At 38.6% G+C, this 22,070-nt stretch overlaps 1 protein-coding gene across 1 annotated transcript; it reads right to left on the bottom strand.

Moving 5' to 3' along the window:
* Positions 1–371: 371 nt before the first annotated feature.
* LOC139119310 (uncharacterized) lies at positions 372–20,985 on the bottom strand. The gene is made up of 3 exons (XM_070683062.1): positions 20,807–20,985; positions 12,066–12,529; positions 372–6,828 (listed from the first exon to the last, which is right to left on the bottom strand). The coding sequence occupies exons 1-3, from the start codon at positions 20,869–20,871 to the stop codon at positions 5,063–5,065; spliced, it is 2,295 nt and encodes a 764-aa protein (XP_070539163.1). The 5' UTR covers positions 20,872–20,985; the 3' UTR covers positions 372–5,062.
* Positions 20,986–22,070: the final 1,085 nt, after the last annotated feature.

Raw genomic sequence — 22,070 nt, 5'->3', positions numbered from 1 at the left:
AGACAATACGACGGAGCAAACTTATGTTGGACTTACTGCTAGCACCTTCAAACCAGGTTCTATAGAGCCTCTATCAAGAACCCAGTCAAAAAGTGCCACACAGAAATAAGTAAATATATTTTGAAGATGTTAAAGGAAGAAGACACAGTATATATGATCACAACGTAAAATTCCAAAACAGGCTGAACCTTACGCCCCTATAGGCAATGGGTGCAGCTTATGCCTATGGAAGGAATATTTCATAATATGCTTCGGACCTACACATCTAGCACTCTGCCAGCGTACATTGGTGAATACCCGAGAAAAGCTTCTGTCTTCTTAAGCGGAAATGAAACTCGGACTTGTTGAAATGTGCTTCTTTTTATTCTTATTATCAGTAGATTTATTTTTAGGTTTCGGTATTCTTAACAATAAAGGTGATCTCTCAATGAATAGAAAATTGACCACAAAATGTCCAAAAATGGAATTTCCATCATTAACTCGATTGAAACTAATTTGGGATAATTGGAACTTCACATTTTTCAAATTTCTCAAAAGTGTTAGATGCTCTATAGCTGAATGTTGCAATATTACAAATTACCAATAAAAAGTGTATTACTTAAAAAGAAAAGCAGATGAACTTACATTTGCAGATCAAACCGACATTACTTCACCATCAAATTATCCCAAATTAGTTCCAATCGTGTTCATTTTAAGTGAGCAACAATATACATTTTACAGTACTTTAAATGAAGTTGTTAATTTAAGTCAGCGAGAACCTGATACAGTGTGCGATAATTTATTGAGAAAAAATATTCTTATAAAATTTGTTTCCAATAACAGAATTTAATACAAATATTTTCTATTATTCTGATAATACCAATGTCGAAGAACGAAGAATTGTTTTATCACCGTCCATGATTTCAACACAAAGCTACTGTACTTATCGTACACGATACTCCTTTAAAACGAAAAGGAGTATCGTGTACGATGAGTACAGTAGCTTTGTGTTGAAATCATGGACTTGTTGAAGTGTGCTTCTTTTTATTCTTATTATCAGTAGATTTATTTTTAGGTTTCGGTATTCTTAACAATAAAGGTGATCTCTCAATGAATGGACAATTGACCACAAAATGTCCGAAAATGGCATTTCCATCAGTAACACGATTGAAACTAATTTGGGATAATTGGATCTTCACATTTTTCAAATTTCTCAAAAGTGTTAGATGCTCTATAACTGAATGTTGCAATATTACAAATTACACATAAACACACGTGTATTACTTAAAAAGAAAAGCATATGAACTTACATTTGCAGATCAAACCGACATTACTTCACCATCAAATTATCCCAAATTAGTTACAGTCGTGTTCAGTTTAAGTGAGCAAGAATATTCATTTTACAGTACTTTAAACGAGTTGTTAACTTAAATCCCCAATAGCTGCAAATGTTTAATAAAGCGATCTCAAAATATCCTTATTTTTCCAAGAGTTTTCTTTGAATAAGACGCATTAGAGACTGAAAAAGTGTATAACGCTGACATGAGTGTCAAAAGTGGCATGTAAATTAAAAGGTTTTAACATCATTTTAGATTTCCCGCCATTTTCAAAAACTAATAATGTGACATAGAAAAGAAAGATTACAACAACAAAATGTTGGCCATCCTGTGTTGTGCATTCAAGTAAATGGCATCATGCTTGTTTCTGGTATGATCACGATGTGTATGTGCAGGAAATACTGTTTTTTGTATTTTCCCGTGAGGGCGCCATTTTATGGGTGCGGCACCGGTTTATTATGAAGCCTATTAAAAACGTGTAGGCATGGTCCAAATCAGCGAGCAGTGGTCCTTCAATACACGTCCTTCAGTTAGCACATTTACATGAACCAACTTTGGTTTGAAAATAAAATCATGAAAATAATGCATAAAATTAGCAGCTATTGGAGCTTTAAGTCAGCCAGAACCTGATACAGTGTGCGATAATTTATTGAGAAAAAATATTCTTATAAAATTTGTTTCCAATAACAGAATTTGATACAAATATTTTCTATTATTCTGATAATACCATTGTCAAAGAACGAAGAATTGTTTTATCACCGTCCATGATTTCAACACAAAGCTACTGTACTTATCGTACACGATACTCCTTTTAAACGAGAAGGAGTATCGTGTACGATAAGTACAGTAGCTTTGTGTTGAAATCATGGACTTGTTGAAATGTGCTTCTTTTTATTCTTACAATCAGTAGATTTATTTTTAGGTTTCGATATTCTTAACAATAAAGGTTATCTCTCAATGAATGGAAAATTGACCACAAAAAGTCCAAAAATGGAATTTCCATCATTAACTCGATTGAAACTAATTTGGGATAATTGGATCTTCACATTTTTCAAATTTCTCAAAAGTGTTAGATGCTCTATAGCTGAATGTTGCAATATTACAAAGTACTAATAAAAAGTATATTACTTAGAAAAGAAAAACAGATGAACTTACATTTGCAGATCAAACCAACATAACTTCACATCAAATTATCCCAAATTAGTCCCAATCGTGTTCATTTTAAGTGAGCAACAATATACATTTTACAGTACTTTAAATGAAGTTGTTAACTTAAGTCAGCGAGAACCTGATAAAGTGTGCGATAATTTATTGAGAAAAAAATATTTTTATAAAATTTGCTTCCAATAACAGAATTTAATACAAATATGTTCTATTATTCTGATAATACCATTGTCGAAGAACGAAGAATTGTTTTATCACCGTCCATGATTTCAACACAAAGCTACCGTACTTATCGTACACGATACTCCTTTAAAACGAGAAGGAGTATCGTGTACGATAAGTACAGTAGCTTGGTGTTGAAATCATGGACTTGTTGAAATGTGCTTCTTTTTATTCTTATTATCAGTAGATTTATTTTTAGGTTTCGCTATTATTAACAATAAAGGTTATCTCTCAATGAATGGAAAATTGACCACAAAAAGTCCAAAAATGGAATTTCCATCATTAACACGATTGAAACTAATTTGGGATAATTGGATCTTCACATTTTTCAAATTTCTCAAAAGTGTTAGATGCTCTATAGCTGAATGTTGCAATATTACAAATTTCCAATAAAAAAGTGTATAACTTAAAAAGAAAATCAGATGAACTAACATTTTCAGATCAAACCGACATTACTTCACCATCAAATTATCCCAAATTAGTACCAATCGTGTTCATTTTTAAGTGAGCAACAATATTCATTTTACAGTACTTTAAATGAAGTTGTCAACTTAAGTCAGCGAGAACCTGATACAGTGTGTGATAATTTATTAAGAAAAATATTTTTAAAAAGTTTGTTTCCAATAACAGAATTTAATACAAATATTTTCTATATGTCGAAGAACGAAGAATTGTTTTATCACCGTCCATGATTTCAACACAAAGCTACTGTACTTATCGTACACGATACTCCTTTCGTTTAAAATGCTCTTAAAATTCGACAAAATAGTCGAATAATACATTCCTCTACTTATCAGGTAACTTTTGCTATCTAGAGCATGTAACAATAACTTCGTTGTAGATAGTGTATGACATATTTTCCCCGAATACGACATAAGTATGCGGGCCACGACACTGTTCACGACACGCTAATGATTATAATTACAGTCAACACAAATGCCATTTACAAAATAATCTGCCTATTGCGCACATTAATGAAGCTTAACAAACATCATGTCTAGAAGTAAGTTTGCTTAACCGTTCATGTGAAAACACAACATCAACGAAACAAATGTATCTGTTTGAAGAATATATGATGTAACAGCATGCACAAGTTTCGTTTTACAAGCTTTTCATTGAACCTGATATACGATATGATGTGAGCATTTGAAGAGAGAGAGTAAACTTATATCATGCAGATGTCAACCAAAATTCCCAGGCACTACTTCATCATTATTCTTAATATTTGGTGTTCTAGATAAATGACAAAATTCGTTCGATAAGATGTGTGCTTCACTAATTGATCTGCTTCATTCTCTAATTTTTCATTGCTACGGCACTCTATTTAAACAAGACCAAACTATACCCTTCTCTTAGATGCGAATAACTGCAGATTACTTTGCAATTTTTATCATTATACAGGTGTTAAACTGTGGAATGAATTTAACGTGCAGTAAAAACCAGTACATAAAGACATTTATATAAATACATGTCGACTAAAAATATTTTTAAGTGAATTATATAAACCATTGTCATTTAGTATTGCAGTCGTAAAAACCATTCGCTACTTTCTTAATTAAGCCATCGATGCCTGATCATGTTTGTAAAGCGAGGAGATTAAGCTGTAGACTCGATGACCTATAGATGTTTATTCTTACTCCAACGATGTCCATTTTAACTGCATTGCCGTCTTGTTTTGTATTATTATGATAATTGTAAAAACGTATGTATTTTCCGATACATTATTAATAGTCAATGTTCTGATTGCAATCCCACCTCCAAATAGTTATGAAAAGCTTTTACGCAGGCCATTGAACACTTTTAATTCTTAAAGCCGATGTACTCTGACATTTTGATCTGTATTTGACATGTAGTTGTTCACAGTATGAAGGTGCAGTAAGTGTGTTATGTATCGAAGCATACCGCAATAGAAGTCGGCAAACCATGTCATCATCCTTTCTTAAGGAAAGTAAAGGCATATAGCAAAGTGATGGTGAAATGTTTTGCAATCTAGCAGAATATGTTAATGAGTTAACTAATTTGGCTATAACACTCATCATGGCGTACAACTCGATTTGAGTGCATTATTGGTCTTTCTTGACATCAGCACAAACTTTCAGCGACAGTGCTTTAACACGTACAATTAGAGAAGTTTATGTCAAAAATGGCTATACGCCTTTTTTCAAGGAGTTGCAGAAATATTACTTACTATCGTAAGGCTGTACTGTTACTATCTTCTTTTTACATGTGTGTATGTGTGGGTGTGTGTCTGCATGTCCATGTGTCTGTCTTCGTGAGTCAGTGCCATTTTACGATTTATTTGAATACACTGCATTCTCTGCAAGGTTGCCCGGCTAAGAGGACAATTCTATCCATGTGATTTATTCAGGGCGGCTCCTGTTTTTAAATTTCTCTCTGATGCTTCCAACATTCACCGTAAGACATAAAAATATCAACGTACCCTGAAGTGAATTGACAGTTATGAATATAACGCTTAGGACATAATTGTCAATGAATGCCTCTAACAACGCTAAGTTCCATGTCACGCCCATGATGAGAAATGCCTTGACACAGGGAATCAAGAGAGCTTTCCAACCAGATTGTCCGCCAATTCCGGCAGATTTTGCACTTGCACTGTGCTGATTCAGGAAGGTCAAAATGAAACAGACAGTGTTAAAAAGGACTATCATCCCCAGTGGAGTGATGAAGAAAATTAGAAGGGCAATAGGATTGCGAATCCAACAAATGCTGTTCTCTCCATAACCAGCATTGAATTCTGTCGCTTTGCTGATTTGTAAGGAGACGGCAGTACAAACGACACATCCGGGTAACAACCATCCAAGTAAACAGTACACCACCAATCGACGGACAGATTGAGGAACATACAACGTTTTATTTACCGATCGAAATGTGCGACAAAGATCATAGCTGACAACTGCCATCCAAGAGAAATTTGCCAACCACGAATAATGCAGGGCAACTGCCAACGCAAAACAAATGAGTGGTATTTCGTTTAGGCCCATACTCGACAGGTACAGGACTTGAGCTAACAATATTGCAATAACCAAATTAAGAAGAAGCTTGCCGGGGAAAGTATGCATACGCGGATTCACGCAGTAAATGATGACCCGGGTTATTAGACAGAGAACCGATAGAGATGAACAGACGATGCTCAGATAAGACTGAAACGCATCAAAGGAATCCAGAGGTAGATATTGCTGAACACATATGGTTGATCCATTGGTTGAAATTGTAAAGACCTTTGTTTGCAGCCAATCGGCACCGACTTGATAGAAAAGTGTGTCACCGTCTAAGCGATAGCTGGGATTATAAAGAGTGATAAAATGTGGATAAGGACAGGTCAGGTTTTGGTGTTTGAAAGTGTACTGACCCTTTGTCTCATTTGAGTCTGTCTCTTTCTCCCTCAAACCAGCTGATGGAGCATGAAGAGGAAGGCACGACTGAGTGTTTAGATCGAAAACTTCTCCGCTTGAACAGTTAAAGTTAGCTTCTGGCTTAGAAATTAGTTTCTTATACGTGGCTGTCATTTTGGCAACCCCACTACTTGTGATATCAAAGATAATTTTTAGTGGAAACGCTAAATATCCAAAGTTGTATGGCATTCTGACGCAGTTACATACTTTGTAATTATTACATATAGCACAGTGAGGGTTTTTGAAGTATTTAAAATGTGTTTCTTTGCCAGATCTTCTATCATACAAATTACAATCGAAGTCATCAGATAAGTCTGCGCGTCTCATGCCCAATGGGAAACCCGATACCACTGAAATGTACGACTGACAAGCGTTCTTCTTCTCTTCGTAGTCTATGATCGCCCCCTCGAATGAGGGGTTGCAAGTCTCAATAAAAGGTACACAGTTTCGTGGTTGCCTCTGGGTACTATCATGGACTGAAATGTTGGCTGTAAGTTGACCATTCTGTATCAATGTTATTGCATCGTGGATGGACTGTGCATCGCTATTCTCGAAAAGATTCCCAAATCTGGGGATAACATCGGTGTAAGTAGCCGTGACTTGCCAGGTCACCACTGACGATTCATCAATGCCATTGCACGATGCACAGTACACATTCCGATAGGTCTCTGATCTTCCAGGTCCAGTGACAGGAATATTCTCCACAGCGACTCCTAAACCAATGAGAATACAAATATTAGTGTCAACCTGAAAATATGTCGATTGGAATGAGATCTGTACCAACTACTCTAAACTAGGGAGGATATTCTTAATATCAAGGCAGGATAATGATTATTCGAAGATCGCTTTGTAATAAACACATTTTAACACGAGTTTTATGAACAATCATTGAATTAACCAGCAATGCAGGATGTATGAATTCCTAAAGATAGATATATATTTCTTGATAGATAGATAGATAGATAGATAGATAGATAGATAGATAGATAGATAGATAGATAGATAGATAGATGTTTCAACCTTTGAAAGTTCCAGACATCCGGATGCAAAAAAGCTTTAATTTATTTTCATACAAAAGTCTTGGTTTTTATGTAGTTAGTTGTTCATGGACAACACTGTGTTCATGGACATGGATGATATTAAAGGACAATTGCATTTAGGCTACTGATTACCCGTATTAACTTTCTCTTCCGAAAATCTGCTTATTGTCTACCAAAGTAAAGCTTAGGTTGTTCAAGTGCTCAAATCTTTGTAGGGATCTTTGATTTACTGATACAAACAGTTCATGAACAAAGTCTGTGCCCATCGAGACGTTCGAACTATAGACCACATTGGCACAAGAGGCTATCGACAGCCAAATAAATTGTTAGAAAGTATTCACAATTGTCGCCTCTGTAGTGTTCTAGTTTTGGATTTGTCAACGGCATTTGATCTTATTGAGCATTGAATCCTTGACCAGAGTAATGAAGGAAAGAGTTACTCCGGTATAAATTGTTTCTATCACGTTGTTGTACTTGGGCCTCAGCCCAAGTACATTTGTTTTCATTCCGTGGGAAAAAACTCTGTAAGGTATAACCATTTCTGGCTGAGACCAGGGAGGGCAAAATGTCTTGGCTTCATCTTTCTTTGCATAATAAATGGCGTAATGATGTTAACTGAATGGAAGTGCTGCTCTCAGCCAGTCTTGAATAAGTGAGATGTGAATATTAATGCTTCTCTATCTGAGTTTTTGCCACAAAATCTTCTGAATATAATCAAAATGTGCATCGAAATGCAACAATTAATGCACCCTCCGTTTCCTGGGCGATGGCACGACCCTTGCTACACCCACTGGATGAGCCAAAGTGGGAGGGGTAATTTCAGTTTGGTCGAACAAGAGGGCTCGAGACCAGAATTTAACATTTAAACTTGAAACATGTTTAATCGCTGACAAGATGTGGACTAGTGTTAATCAAAGTAAAAGTGTAAAAAGGAGAGGTTTTATATCCCGGACACAATGAAAAACATTACGACTGGAAACTGTACCCCCAATTGAGAATAGTAATGCCCACAGCCATGGAGAACACTTATCCTTGAGCTGAGAAAACCAGACCATCATTTCGAAATAGAGCTGCAGATTCGAGAAGCTCGTTCAAAATAGCTAGGTACACCCCATAAAGGGGTGGTTTCGAGTTTTGAGGGCAAATTTCGCCTCCTTCATATAGAAATCGTACGTTTGTTTTTCCAGGAGAACACACCATTTGACACAAAATTTGCATGTAAAGGGGTCGCCAGTAAGCACGTGGTCAAATCTGGCAAAAGAAACAATATGAAATGTTGGGTAAAGCCAGTCCAAAATAAACTGATTTGAACTTTTGTGTTTTCTAATTTATACCACTGCAGTAACATTACCTTTTTTGACAACATCACACAATGTAATACGTTTTGAAACTGAATACTCCGACGTATTCTGTGTCTCCTTTGCTAAAAAATACGGTATGCCGATTACCATGTAAGGAGATGATGACGTCAAGACAGATTTGTAGTGCGTTTGGTCCTGGATGGTGCATGCACGAAGTTTTGTCAAGGTAGCTTGTGTATTTATTTCCTAAATGGGAGAGATTAGGGTCGATCTAAACGAAGGCCGAAGAATGTTATGATACTCTGAGCGAGCTGAACTCTAACGCGAATGGTTGGATAATTTGGAGGATGTCTGGAATGATCTCGTCTCATTAAGATTATTTGGCGGTCAGTATTGAATTCCAACTGCGTCACAAGTTTGCGAAATGAGTATTCCGTCGAACGGTCAACGAACGATATTTTAGAAATCTGGAGACATGGCACATCGCATTTTTATTTAAGTATTTTATATTTTACAAAAGATTTAAGAAGCAATGATTTTGTCGAAAATTCTGAAAAAAATACAGGAAGATTTGATCGCGAACACATTTTCACTTGGGGTCAACTAGCCCTGCGTACGATGCTGTGTGTTCCACTACAGCTAATCGCCCCGCTCACCACAGCCCTGCAAAGACCCGTACGTAGGGTCGGTGACTTCAAATCCATTTTGGGACTTGACGTAAAAAGCCAATTACTGCCGAAATTCAGCGTTCTTGGGCCCAAGTCGTATCCCAGCCTACCTCAGCTACTCGATCGCTTCCAAAAATGACAGTCTTTTATTCACTTCTCGTAAATAACCGTCGATGTCGGCACTCTCTCGCTAGCCTGCGTACGATGCTGTGTGTTAGCTGTAGCACATAGCATCGTACGCAGGGCTAGGGGCAACATGGGGTCGGGGGGAGTCACATGGGGTCGCAGCCATGTGCCTCAAAACTTATTTCTGACTGTCTGCACTCAAAACTCAAAATGTCGGATATGAACCAGAAAAATCGATGCAATTTTGTCAAACTTCGGCGAAATTTCAGCCTTTAGACAAAATTTCATCTAGGTAAGGTAAATTTACTGAAATTTGGTCGACAAATAATCCTGAGCTTGAACGTGACAGCTCGCCTTCTCCGGGAAGTCAAGTATCCAGCTGCCCAATGCACAGTTGTCCATATGGCCAGGTTCCTTATGAGATTGTTTTCAAGCGACGGCGGCAGACTGTAAGGGGCTCTGGATATGAACCTACCGCCGGTGTAGCTGTAATAACTGTTGCGTTGTTTTTAGTGCCCACACACGAAGTCCTGGGGGAGTTATAGGTTTGGTCATGACGGTCCGTCCGTCCGTCCGTTCACGCAGATATCTCAGACATGCCCTGGTCAATTTCTTTCAAACTTTGCACAAGAATAGTACCCAACCCCATACAGATGCACGTCGATTTGTTTCACAATGCGATCGAATTTTGCCGTGTTAGAGGACTTTTTAGTTTACACCTCCATAGACTCCCATGTATAAGGCAGTTCTCCATAGACTCCCATGTATAGGCCAAGAAAAATAAAAATTTAGTTTCTCATCGTATTCATATTGCCTAAAGGATGCAGTGACACAGTTTTTTGTCCCCACTGATAAAGTCCAGGGGGCTTATAGATTGGGTCATATCCGTCTGTGAGTCCATCAGTGAGTCCATCGGTTCACGCAGATATCTCAGACATTTTGACAAAATATCATGTGACCTCAATGACCTTTGACCTCAAATATATATATTTGTCCACAACTCAGTAACCACAAGTGCTACATCCTTCATATTTGGTATGATAAGACACCTTATGACACCACATATTGTACCTCATTAATTATGTGCATATCTAATTTTGAGCGAGCCAATAGAGCTGGAGGTGTGATTTTTGGTATATAGGAATAACTTAGCAATACAATTATTTTGACAAAATGTCACGTGACCTCAATGACCTTTGACCTCAAATATATATATTTGTCCACAACTCAGTAACCACAAGTGCTACACCCTTCATATTTGGTATGATGGGACACCTTATGACACCACATATTGTACCTCATTAATTATGTGCATATCTAATTCTGAGCAAGCCAATAGAGCTGGATGTCCGATTTTTGGTATATAGGGATAACTATAGGTAGAAATCTAAATACTAGTATGCCCATCTAAATATTAGACATCTACCATCGAGAACAAAAGAAATTTGCTGTAATTTGAATATTTAAGGAGTTTAAGCAATTTCCACTATAAATAAAGAACCCCTGCCTCAAACTCCACACAAAAGTTGCTAGACATATTTTGCCGTTGCCATGCCAATGCTTCGTTTAATAACCAGTTAATCAAATGCCTAATTGACAGGAGGAAATTCAAGACCATATTTGAATAGTAGTATATATTGTCCTCAAAATTACACTATCACGGCCCAAGTACTCATTGCCTTCAGCAATACTGCCTTGTTTTTAATAAGTTCGTTCAATTGGTAAAATTGAATATTCAAAGAGTGATTGTATATGTGGTCCAGGGATCATTACTAGGATCATTAGGGATTTCTACCTTTATCAAAGATAAATTACTTGCGTTGCATAACTATTTGCTTGATATGTATGCTGACTATCAGACTTTCCGTATATCAGGAATTTCAGTTTCTTGCATTGATGAGTCCCTTCAAAATGACAAAATGATGATATCAAAGTACAAATGCCTTTACCGTATACCCGTTGTAACTTTCTTTTCTGAATGTTTGTGAAGTGCTCTACCTCAGTGAATCTCAGATGGTTCTCAGATGTGAAAACTTTGCCAGAGTCTTTTCTTTTCTTATACAGACAGTACAGCTTTTACTTGTACAGACAGCTGGGAATTCCCTTTCTACGATGGTGAACAACCTGAATAGTTTTCAGTGTTATTGAACATACCAAATATAATTTGGAAAGATAGTTTATTTTCGTGTTTTGCTCATTTCTGTGTTTGAGCTCCAGTGTAATTTATTATTGATTATTGAAATGCCTGACTTCAATTACCGTTAATACTTCTCAGCTTCATGTTCATGATTTATACATTGTATCAATTTTAGGTTTCAATCTCATTTCATTTTCTCCCATTTAAGTTTGTAACATTGAAAATCCTTTACCCGAATCAAATAAAGAAGTAAATGTATGAATAAATGAATTAAAGGATAAGTAAATAAATAAATAAATAAATAAATAAATAAATAAATAAATAAATAAATAAATAAATGAATGATTGAATGAATAAATTAATGAATAAATGAATGTATGAATGAATGAATGAATGAATGCATGCATGCATGAATGAATAAATAAATACAATATGATATATCTCCACATATATTTATAAAGACATCCATATATACTGACAAACATGAATAAATGCATGAATCATACCTCTATACATCTATAACCTCTATATACAAAGATACACAAAAAGATACATGCATACATGCATGCATGCATGCATGCATGCATCCATACATCCATACATACATACATACATACATACATACATACATACATGCATATACGACGAAGAGAATGAATGCTTTTAAGTTTGTCGAACCTAGGGGAGTTGGTGTTTCGCATTTCTCTCTGATGACGTCATCTTTCCAGTTTGGAGCACATTGATGGATCATCCATACGCTGACATCATGCGAATCGTCAACTGGAACACATTTATATCTCGGATCTGTGCCCTTCGCAAACGCTGTCTCGAGTGTCTCGTCGATCTCTGAAGGATTGTAACAAGCCTCAAGATAATCAAAGCAACAGTCTCCGTATTCTAGACATTCTGAATCACAGTTACAACCCCATTCATCTTCCCAGTGCCAGGTGACGGATTCTGAATTGCACACTGGTGTCCCGTCACTGTCGAAGCATGAGCCGGTATGTCCAGAAGGGCACTTGTTCAGAGACAGGTCTTCCTCAGTGAGATCAAATGCAAGAGTCAGTTTTGTGTTGTTTATCCAGCTGACCATGAATGTTACCCCAACTATTAGACGTAGGATTTTCATTCTAACCATTTTCCTGTTGTAGAAATGCAAGGGAGAAAACATGACATCATTTCAAGTGGTACCGATTGGTATAAATCCACCAAGTTTTAATGTTTTAGCTTTATACTGGAAATACGTTACTGATTCAGTTTCTGGCGACAACAAGTCATGGAGGGTTGGATCATGCAGTCAAAGGTCAAGGTTTGCCCAGGAGGTGCGATTATAACAACTTCTATCCCATATTGTGGTATTGCCTGTTAAAAAATTCAAATATCTCTCGGATTCATGCAATGGAGAAATTATCATTTAGAATGGAGGAGTCATGGACGGTTGGATCTTGTCTGTAGGAAAGGAGGGGACCGAGTACCGAACGCAATTAAAGCACAAGATAAATTGAAGCACTGTCAAAACAATTTCCTCTTAAAGGTGAAATGAAAGAATAATTTTCAAATTTGCAAAAACTATAGCATTTTGTTTATCCTATCTCACATATGCTCATTATGATAAAAAAAAAATTCTCGAAAATGTAGTTGGGTGTCAGTCCTGCCCACGAAACGCAATTTGAAATGCCCGCAAACGTCCTTACTTCCAGTTCTGTGGTCAGTGACGTCATGTGAGTCAAACACAAGTGGCATGCTTGCTATTCATTGCTTCGGTTCCATAGCCCTGCCACTCTTGGGCTGGTTATGTAGGGGGAGTGGGACCCCCACTCCCCCAACACAACCAGCCAGTGAGTTGCAGGGCAATAACTGTACAGGCTCAGGAGCAAGCTTTTTTAGCTTCCCTACAGAGCTGCGACGCAGAAAGAAGTAGTCCGGAGAAAATACATGTAATGTATTCAAAACGTAAAAACGAAGACACTGCCGCCAGCACGTCTGACCGCAACTTTTCCCGGCTGTCAGCCAGACTTGTCAACCGAAAACATGAACCCGCCAAATACAAAGCATTGACGCGCGAAACAGAAAAGTTTGACTGCCAAGACCAAAAAGATAAAACCACGCCCACCACCTTCCAAAAACCGACCACCGCACACTTACACTGCGTTTGAAGCGTGTTAGTGGACAGCTTTTCTCTCGATTTACTATACTGGTTTAATAGACTTGGTTCAAGTGCATGATTTGTGAACGTGTGAATTGGGTGAACGTTAGACTCTCGCCAGTCGCTTGTACGGCTTGGTCTCGCGTATTGGCGTAGCTTCCTGTATTTGCTGAAGATGTCTCAACCAGTGCCGTCGCATTAGGTCTGAGAAGCCAATAGCCAGTTGGGGAATGGACTTTAAAAAACTGACGCCAGTAGTAGCCTAAGAATAATTAACCGATGAGAATATTCCTTACTGTGATGAATATGTGAATTTTTTACTGGACAACACCAAAACAAAATCCGGTTCTTTGATTTCCAGTTCTTGCACATTTCACAAAGTTCGAGTCAATATTTTCAAGCCATGCTTCTAGTTGTTTCTCCCGCGGCCTATCGGTGTTCTGTTAGAGTAAATCCTGTTCATCGTCTCACAATCTGACAATTTTACAAAGATGAACGACAGAATGGCCGCCGGCCGCACCAGTCGACAGGACCACAACGTCTTAGGGACCGTTCAGTTTTTACGGCCGGGGGGGCCGGCAAAATCCAGGGGGGGGGTCATCGTAATTTTGGAATCCGCAAAGGGGGGGTCATCACTTTTTCACTGGTAGGAAAGGGGGGTCACCACATTTTCAAAAACATAATACCAACAATAAAGTTCACTTTATGCCATGGCCATGATCGACCCTCTTTACCGGCGGGCCGCCTTCGGCAGCCCACTACAATAAATATACATTATGTATTACCCATGACCCTCTTAACGGGCAGACGCCTTTGGCGACCCACTCCAATTAGGTTTACTTCATGCGATGGCCATGATCGACCCTCTTTACCGGCGGGCCACATTTGGTGGCCCACTAGAATAAAGTTGACTTTACGAAATGGCCCATGACCCTCTTAACGGAGGGCTGCCTTTGGCGAACCACTCCAATAAAGTTTACTTTATACAATGTCCATGGACATAAGTTGTCTATGGAAATGAAGTTAAAAATTGCCTTACAGTCTTCCTAATTAACAGACGTTTCAATGGATGTGGCTGAGAAGTTTGTGCACTGGCATCTCTGCTAGACGGATAAAGTGCACCGCGTACCGTAGTTCAAATCAAAACCATGCGGGTAAATTTGACATATGGGTTTTGGTTATTTTTCAGCGGGGGGGGGGGGGGGTCATCAAATTTTTTCGTCTGACAAAGGGGGGGGGGGTCATCTTTTTTCACGAAAAATGCAGGGGGGTCTATATTTTTTTGAACACCGGTGACAAGATTTTGCTGGCCCCCCCCCCAGGCCGTAAAACTGAACGCTCCCTTAACAACTTCTGAGAAATGGGTTGATAGTGAAATTTTGAAGTCAAAATCGGATGCGTGGTTTAACAGATTTGCTCTGGCGGGTAAAACTTTTCTATTTCGCGCCGCGATCTTTTGAGTTTGGCGGGTTGATGTTTTCACCTGACAAGTTGAGTGACAGCTGGAAATATCTTGCGATGAGACGCGCTGGTGCGCGGCTGGGTCTTTGCTTTGACGTTTTGAACACATCAGAGATTTTAGCAGTAGCAGCCAAGAAAACGGAGTTGGTTTGAAAATGTGAGAATGAAGAACTGTACTTTGTACATTTGTGTACATGTAAATTCCGAACCTTATAGTGGTGCTGTATTGAAGTGTTAGGCCCGCCGCCGATACGCTATCACTAGACGAGTGCTATTGTAATAATCCGTGACAAATTACGTCCACTCCTTCTGATGTCGTGATTCTTGATATATCATATTCTAAAACACTTGTTTTGACATTTTCGATTTGAAATTTTGATGATCTGAGTCGTGACAATGCCCCAGTCCTCAAACGTTCACAGTGAATAAAACAGAAGGAAGATGCAAGACATCCTTCTTTTTATATATATAAATACAACGGCACCAGACTTTAAATCAAATAAGTCAAAACGTCGTTTTAGCGTGACCAATCACGTCCAGGTGATGTGTCATCTTTCAGCTGTTCTGGGCTATCATCGTGCCAACTATATCATTGGGCACATTGCTTTTATTCCTTCTGGCCTATACAAATTTAATATTCGATAAGGTACACTTCTTGCATGTGAGTTTGACCTGGTTTGACCCAGAGTTTGACCCAAAGCGCCCTCTATCGTTAATTTGATGGAAACGGGCAGAATACATGGCAATCATGTTACTAAAAAGGCTTTGCTACAGCACCGACTTTAATCTTTCATATTTTCAAATTGTTAAAGATGTCATATATATACAAATTATTTTATGAACGTCACATTACGACCATCAAGATTTTTAAAAAACTAAAATTTCGCTAGTTATAAAATGTACCAGTCAAGCTCGAGCACGGTAATGAGATCACCCAGCACGGGCGGCCGGTCGCAGCTGTTGACCGGCTTTCATTGGCAGCACCCGCGTACTCGTGTGCGGGATACAGGGTAGCTGTACGTATCCACGGAGTTGTTGTGCGGTCGGTGTTAGTTTCCAGTTTTTATATGCTTGCTAGCTACCAGAATGCGAAAACAGCGAAAGAAAACACTCATAAATGAAACAGCACTGCTAAACAAATGTCAGTACGACGGGTGTCTACTAAGAAGGGTACGGCCGCATTTAACGTAGCTCTGCATGGCTGTGTGTTTACGGAGTTGTACGGCCTCCCACCACAGCCCGGCTGACTGCCATAGACAAAATCGCTGGTAGCACCTCGGAAATACGGCCCGCAGTTTCTCCGCCGAAACAGCCGATTTTGAATCTAAAACTTGCATTGATCTACTTTTTCGAGCACACCCACCTCGCTTAGGTACATGATGACTGTGCTTAGCTGCGCTTGTAAATTTACGCAGAGCCCAATTTTCTCTCTAGCCTATATGCGGGGAAGCGTTCGTCATTAGTGTGAGCAGTTTTATTGCAGTTCACTGCAGTGGCTTCGATATCTATTACTGAAAATGGTTGTAATCTGATTCAACCCATGTGCACTCGGGCGAAAACCAGCCCTGCAAACAACATGAACAAAAGAGCATCGCGATATCGAACTTCTAAAGTCGACGTTCATCGAGGAGTGCAACCAGAGAAAATTATGAAATATGTACAAATCTGATGAGAAAACGAAAAATATTTACAGGATAGAAAATGTTCATCGTCGATAGTAAATAGCCGAGTGGTTGTTAGAAATAGTGTTAATTACAGACTGTTACATCGCGATGTTAATTTGTTTGCAAGGCTGGTTTTCGCGCGAGCTTGGCCAGATCTTTACAAAAAAAAATTGGTCTTTGTAAGGTTGCGAAATCTCCGATATATATCGGAAAGTATTTACCGCGATTTGAAAAATCTGTAGTAACGTCCGTTTTTCGAAGTTGGGGTCGAACTGAGGAAGTCGTGCTTGCTCAGATCTGTAAAGTGATGAAATCTTCGATATAAGCTTATATTGGATATTTACCCGCGATATGGACAATCCAGTTACGAGTATCGTCTATCGCTGTAAATAATGTATTTCGTGGAAGACAAGCCAAACTCCCGATGATATCCGATCGGTCCTCTGTCCAAGTCCCGATCGTCAAGTAAATTTTTTTAAAGCCTACATGTAAAGAATGTATTTCGTGCAAGGCCCTCCCGGAAACTCCCGATGATATCCGATCGGTCCTTTCGACGAAGTCCCGCTAGTAATTATGTGTATGAAGTTTCATGTGGACATTTAATGATAAAATGCTTTAAATGTAAAAATGTATTTCTTGTATAAATAAATTTAATAATGTAAAACATGCAGGATTCTTGACTACCGGCCATGGATGCTATTTTTCAAGTTGAACTAAGAGTCGGACAGAGGTAGTCGGGTGGTCAGATCTGTTAGGGAGCATTCGTTTTTTACAGGGAGGGGGTCGGTGAAAATCAGGGGGGGTTGACTTTTACGAAACCGTTTTTAAGGGGGGTCAAATTTTGCAATCAATGATTGGAAGGGGTCAAATTTTACAAAGGTTTGTATGGAGTTATGGAAAAAATTTGACTTTTGAATTTCACAGAAATGTTACTTGGTCCTTCATACAAAATCTATGAGTAGTCTATGAGAAGCTATGAATAATTTCCTTTAAATACAAAACTAGCTAAATCTGTCTTTTTATAGACTCTTGATTATTGACATTAACGTTCTTGATTAGACAAGGGCGATTACAAGTTCATGTGTGTGCAAGAAATTTGATTTTGGAACGTCACCAAAAATATTGATTCTCTTTAATTGTGGTATGTGTGGAAACTTTGAATGTATTTTTTACAATACAAAACTAGCTATTAAAATAAGTGTTTTAAAAAAGTTTGACAATTGATATAAATGTACGTGACGAGAATATTATATTTAAAAGAGCTGATCTGAAAAACCAATATGACAATTTAACCCAGTGATTATTTGTAAAGTTCAAAAAGGATTCTTTGAAAGGTCAAAGGTCAAATGGGAAATTATAATTCAATTAAGATATTATTGATACGGACTTTGACATCTGGGGGATGGTCGCTGTTTTTTTGTGCATGAAAATTCAAGGGGTGGGTAGCTCTTTTTCTTGCAAACACTTTTGAAGGGCCTAATTTTTCAGCCCAGGGCCATAGGGTGCGAAGGTTTATCAAATCTGATGATTTTTTGAGGGGTCACATTTTACAATTGATGAATTGAGGGGGGGGGGGGTTAAATTTTAGAAATTTGATTTGGAGGGGGGTAGCTTACATTTTCATTTGTCCTCAAATTCCACCGACCCCCTCCCCGTAAAAACGAATGCTCCCTTAGGTGGTTAGATCTCCGATATGCATTGGATATTTACCCACGATTTGACAAAGTATCGTCTAGTATCAGAGTTAAAGTCCGAAATCGCCTATATTTATCGGCTTAATATTGGTGATTTTGAAGACTCGGCGTGTCGAGACACAGTGCAAGGAAATCTAGTATGATCGTTTGGTATCGATATCAGAGTCTCGGAATTGCCAATATTTATAGGGTAAATATCAGCTATTTCTCAGCGTGCCAAGAAACGATAGGCAAGAGGTCGTTCTAGGCTGAGGTGTAGTCCCGAAATTGCCCATATTTATCGGTTATATCGGCAATTTCGCAGACCTTTGAAAGTGCAGAACATAACTTAGTATCTTGGCAGTTTTTAACATTTTAGGCCCTATTACCTCCGACTCGCCGGACTTTCTTTAATAGCCACTGTCTTCGAAGGAGCTGCTCTGTGGGAAAACAGTAAAAGCTAACACCGTTTTGTTCTTCCTTTAGTCGTTTTGCACCTAACTGCACTTAATTCATTCTTCATTCTACTGAGCATGAAAAAGTTGTAACGTGCAGAACTACACTAGACAGTCATAGACTCCAATGCTACGGTAAGCTGTCACACACGATAAAAATTACAAACGACCTCAAAAGAGGGCTAAAACTGCAGCAAGTGGAAAATAATACAGTAAAAATTAGGTCGACCAGCGAGAGATAATACTTGCTAAAACGCAGAGGATAAAAACTGCAACAAGTTAAAACAAATACAGTAAAATACTGACCGACCAGCGGGAAATAAAACACTTGCAAAGCACAGAGAATAAAAACGCAGACGTTTCGGGTGCGACCCTTCGTCAGTGTCGCACTCGAACGTCTGCGTTTTTATTCACTGTGCTTTGCAAGTGTTTTTAATTCCCGCTGGTCGGTCAGTATTTTACTGTATTGTTTTAACTTGTTGCAGTTTTTATCCTCTGTTTTTTTACTGTCACACACGCTCATGTATCGCCGATGACATCACGCACGCTCCTCCCATGAGCCCTTTCGCGCCCATGGGATTTCGAGTTTATTTTCGTAAGTGTCGACTACTTCAACGTCTCCTTCGTCGCGCCGCAGTCGCTGGCGGGTGCAAACATGTGGCAAATTTGAGCTGCATTTTATTCAAGGTGATTTTAGAAGGGATAAATGGTGACACTCCCTAGACTTAGGTTTCCCTTTACCGGTTTTCCCTCCATCGTAGTCTCGGTTACCCAGACTCCTCTGCGCTACCGGCGAGAACAGTTCTCGCCGGTAGCGCAGAGGAGTCTGGGTAACCGAACTACCTCCATCGGGGAGATTACACAGCACGAAGATAAATTTCCCACAGCGCGCAGATTTTTACACAGCGCGAAGATATTGACACAGCGCGGAGAATTTTCGTTTTCGTCCACGGTACAAGAAACATTAAACAATCTCACTCTCTAGCTAACCTTTTTAGCAATGATGATTGCCCTGTATATTCTGCCCCGTTTCCATCAAACTAACGATAGAGGGCGCTGTGGGTCAAACTCTGGGTCAAACTCACATGCAAGAAGTGTACCTTATCGAATATTAATTTGTATAGGCCAGAAGGAATAAAAGCAATGTGCCCAATGATATAGTTGGCACGATGATAGCCCAGAACAGCTGAAAGATGACACATCACCTGGACGTGATTGGTCACGCTAAAAAGACGTTTTGACTTATTTGATTTAAAGTCTGGTGCCGTTGTATTTACATATATAAAAAGAAGGATGTCGTGCATCTTCCTTCTGTTTTATTCACTGTGAACGTTTGAGGACTGGGGCATTGTCACGACTTAGATTATCGAAATTTCAAATCGAAAATGTCAAAACAAGTGTTTTAGAATATGATATATCAAGAATCACGACATCAGAAGGAGTGGACGTAATTTGTCACGGATTGTAATACTGTTTCACATTGTTGCACCTACATGTAAATCGATCCTTTCCATTGCTAGAATCTGCTTGCCGAGAATGTAATTCATACTGAAGTGAAGTGAACTGAATATTGAAAGCATAATTTTATTCCCTTCACTGTGCTTTGCGCGTCGATCGGAGGAGATAAGAGTATGTTACATTATGGATACAACGTGTGCCTTTGGTCTCAAAAACTTGGTGCCCAGCCGTGGCGCGAGTGGCTAATCGCTTTCGCTGAATTTGACTTGCCGCGAGCGGAGCGATCGCTCGCCTCAAAACATAAGGTCTGATCAAAATAAAAGGGTGTTTTTTAGACGTTTTCTTTGAACTTTTTTGCCTCAAATCTTCTTGTACATACTTAATACGTAGACCAGGGTAATTTTTTGGAATTTTTTCTTTTCATTTCACCTTTAAGAGGTAAGTGGGCGGGGAAGGGGTTCACAGTAAAAAATGTCTTTGAAATAGCTGGTCGGAACAGCTAATTTGGGGTCCCAAATTGTATAATTAAAAGTCAAAAACAGGCGAGAAAAATCAAGCTCACCTTACGCTGGTCAATCCATCCGGCTTGAATGAAATTAGACCCCCTGTGAAACTAGTGATGTACATGTACAGCAGAACTTGCGATTTCCAGGGTTTACTTAAGTAGGTTGAAACGAGTTCTCGAAGATAGCATTGGAACAGCTCAGAAATTCTCAATTGAAATACGTCCTAGAGTATAGTCCCTGGCCTTTTATTTTCAAAATTATAATCCACAGAGAATGTAGCATACTAATAGCCCTTAGCTCTACCACCGTAATTTGTAATTGGTTGTAGGCAATTGTGATAATGAGTTGGTACCCTTTTTAATTTGTATTGTCCAGGTACCTTGAAAATGCAAGTACGTTAATAATGGCAAAACAAAATATTGTAAAGCGATTAGGACATGTTACTGTTAGAGTAATGAACACATCATTTGTATTATTATTTTGGAATTACGCTGGCAAATGTAAACAGTAATGTACATGGAATTAATAACATTATATGTTAACGTGCAAATTGCATGCATGCATCGATACCTATACAAATATGTACGTATGCATTGGACGCACGTATCCATCCACTGTGAAACTACTTACAGAGCGTAGGGGCTAATGTAACTTCTATAGAGGTCCCTATCGGAGGTTCTGTAAGGGTTGCTATGCCACGACATCTGTACTTTGCATAGTTACACATTTGAACGGGGTGAAAATTATTTTTCCTACCCATTATAAATATGGCAGGGTATTTTGGGCTTTTGGTGGGTTTAAACCTTTGAGCTCAGTGAAATCCGAGATGTAAAATGCGGGGATTACATATTATGATACAAACATGTTGAAAAACTGTTTGTACTAAACCAAACATCTGCCTGATACCCTAAGTGAGGTAGAAGATACATACTCAACTAGCAAACGTGTATTACATTACCATGCCCTGTCCATTGCGCTTTAATTGGTCGAGCTGTACCACGTGACTGCCCACAAATACACAGTAATGGTTTGTTTTCATGGCCGTGAATATGACGAATATCGTAAACACAGTAACTTTAGGGCTAAAAACGAAAATTTTGGTTTGTACAAAGATCATAATCAACCAAAAAATAAAATGGAGCATTTGTAGGCCAAGTTTTGACGCTTTTAAAAAAAAATCTCCGGATTTGCAAAAAATTTGCAGCGCGCACTACTCACTGACAGAAACTGGGTCACCGTTGTCGTTTGCACGGGAAATTTTAGTAAATTTTGACGGTTTTCGGGGTTCGTTGATAATATAATTGAAATAACAGAATCCGC

Source organism: Ptychodera flava, chromosome 19 (genome assembly GCF_041260155.1).
Source record: "Ptychodera flava strain L36383 chromosome 19, AS_Pfla_20210202, whole genome shotgun sequence".
NCBI classification, from domain to species: domain Eukaryota; kingdom Metazoa; phylum Hemichordata; class Enteropneusta; family Ptychoderidae; genus Ptychodera; species Ptychodera flava.
Note: the sequence above shows the minus strand (reverse complement) of the source record. Positions and strands in the feature narration are given on the sequence as shown.

What these genes read in the sequence shown, in the direction of transcription:
- LOC139119310 (XM_070683062.1), bottom strand. Translation starts at nt 20,871, where the DNA reads ATGTACATCACTAGTTTCACAGGGGGTCTAATTTCATTCAAGCCGGAT. An exon ending in GATGGATTGACCAGCGTAAG is followed by an intron (nt 12,530 to 20,806) that starts GTGAGCTTGATT and finishes TTTCTACAACAG; the next exon opens with GAAAATGGTTAGAATGAAAA. An exon ending in CGAAACACCAACTCCCCTAG is followed by an intron (nt 6,829 to 12,065) that starts GTTCGACAAACT and finishes TCATTGGTTTAG; the next exon opens with GAGTCGCTGTGGAGAATATT.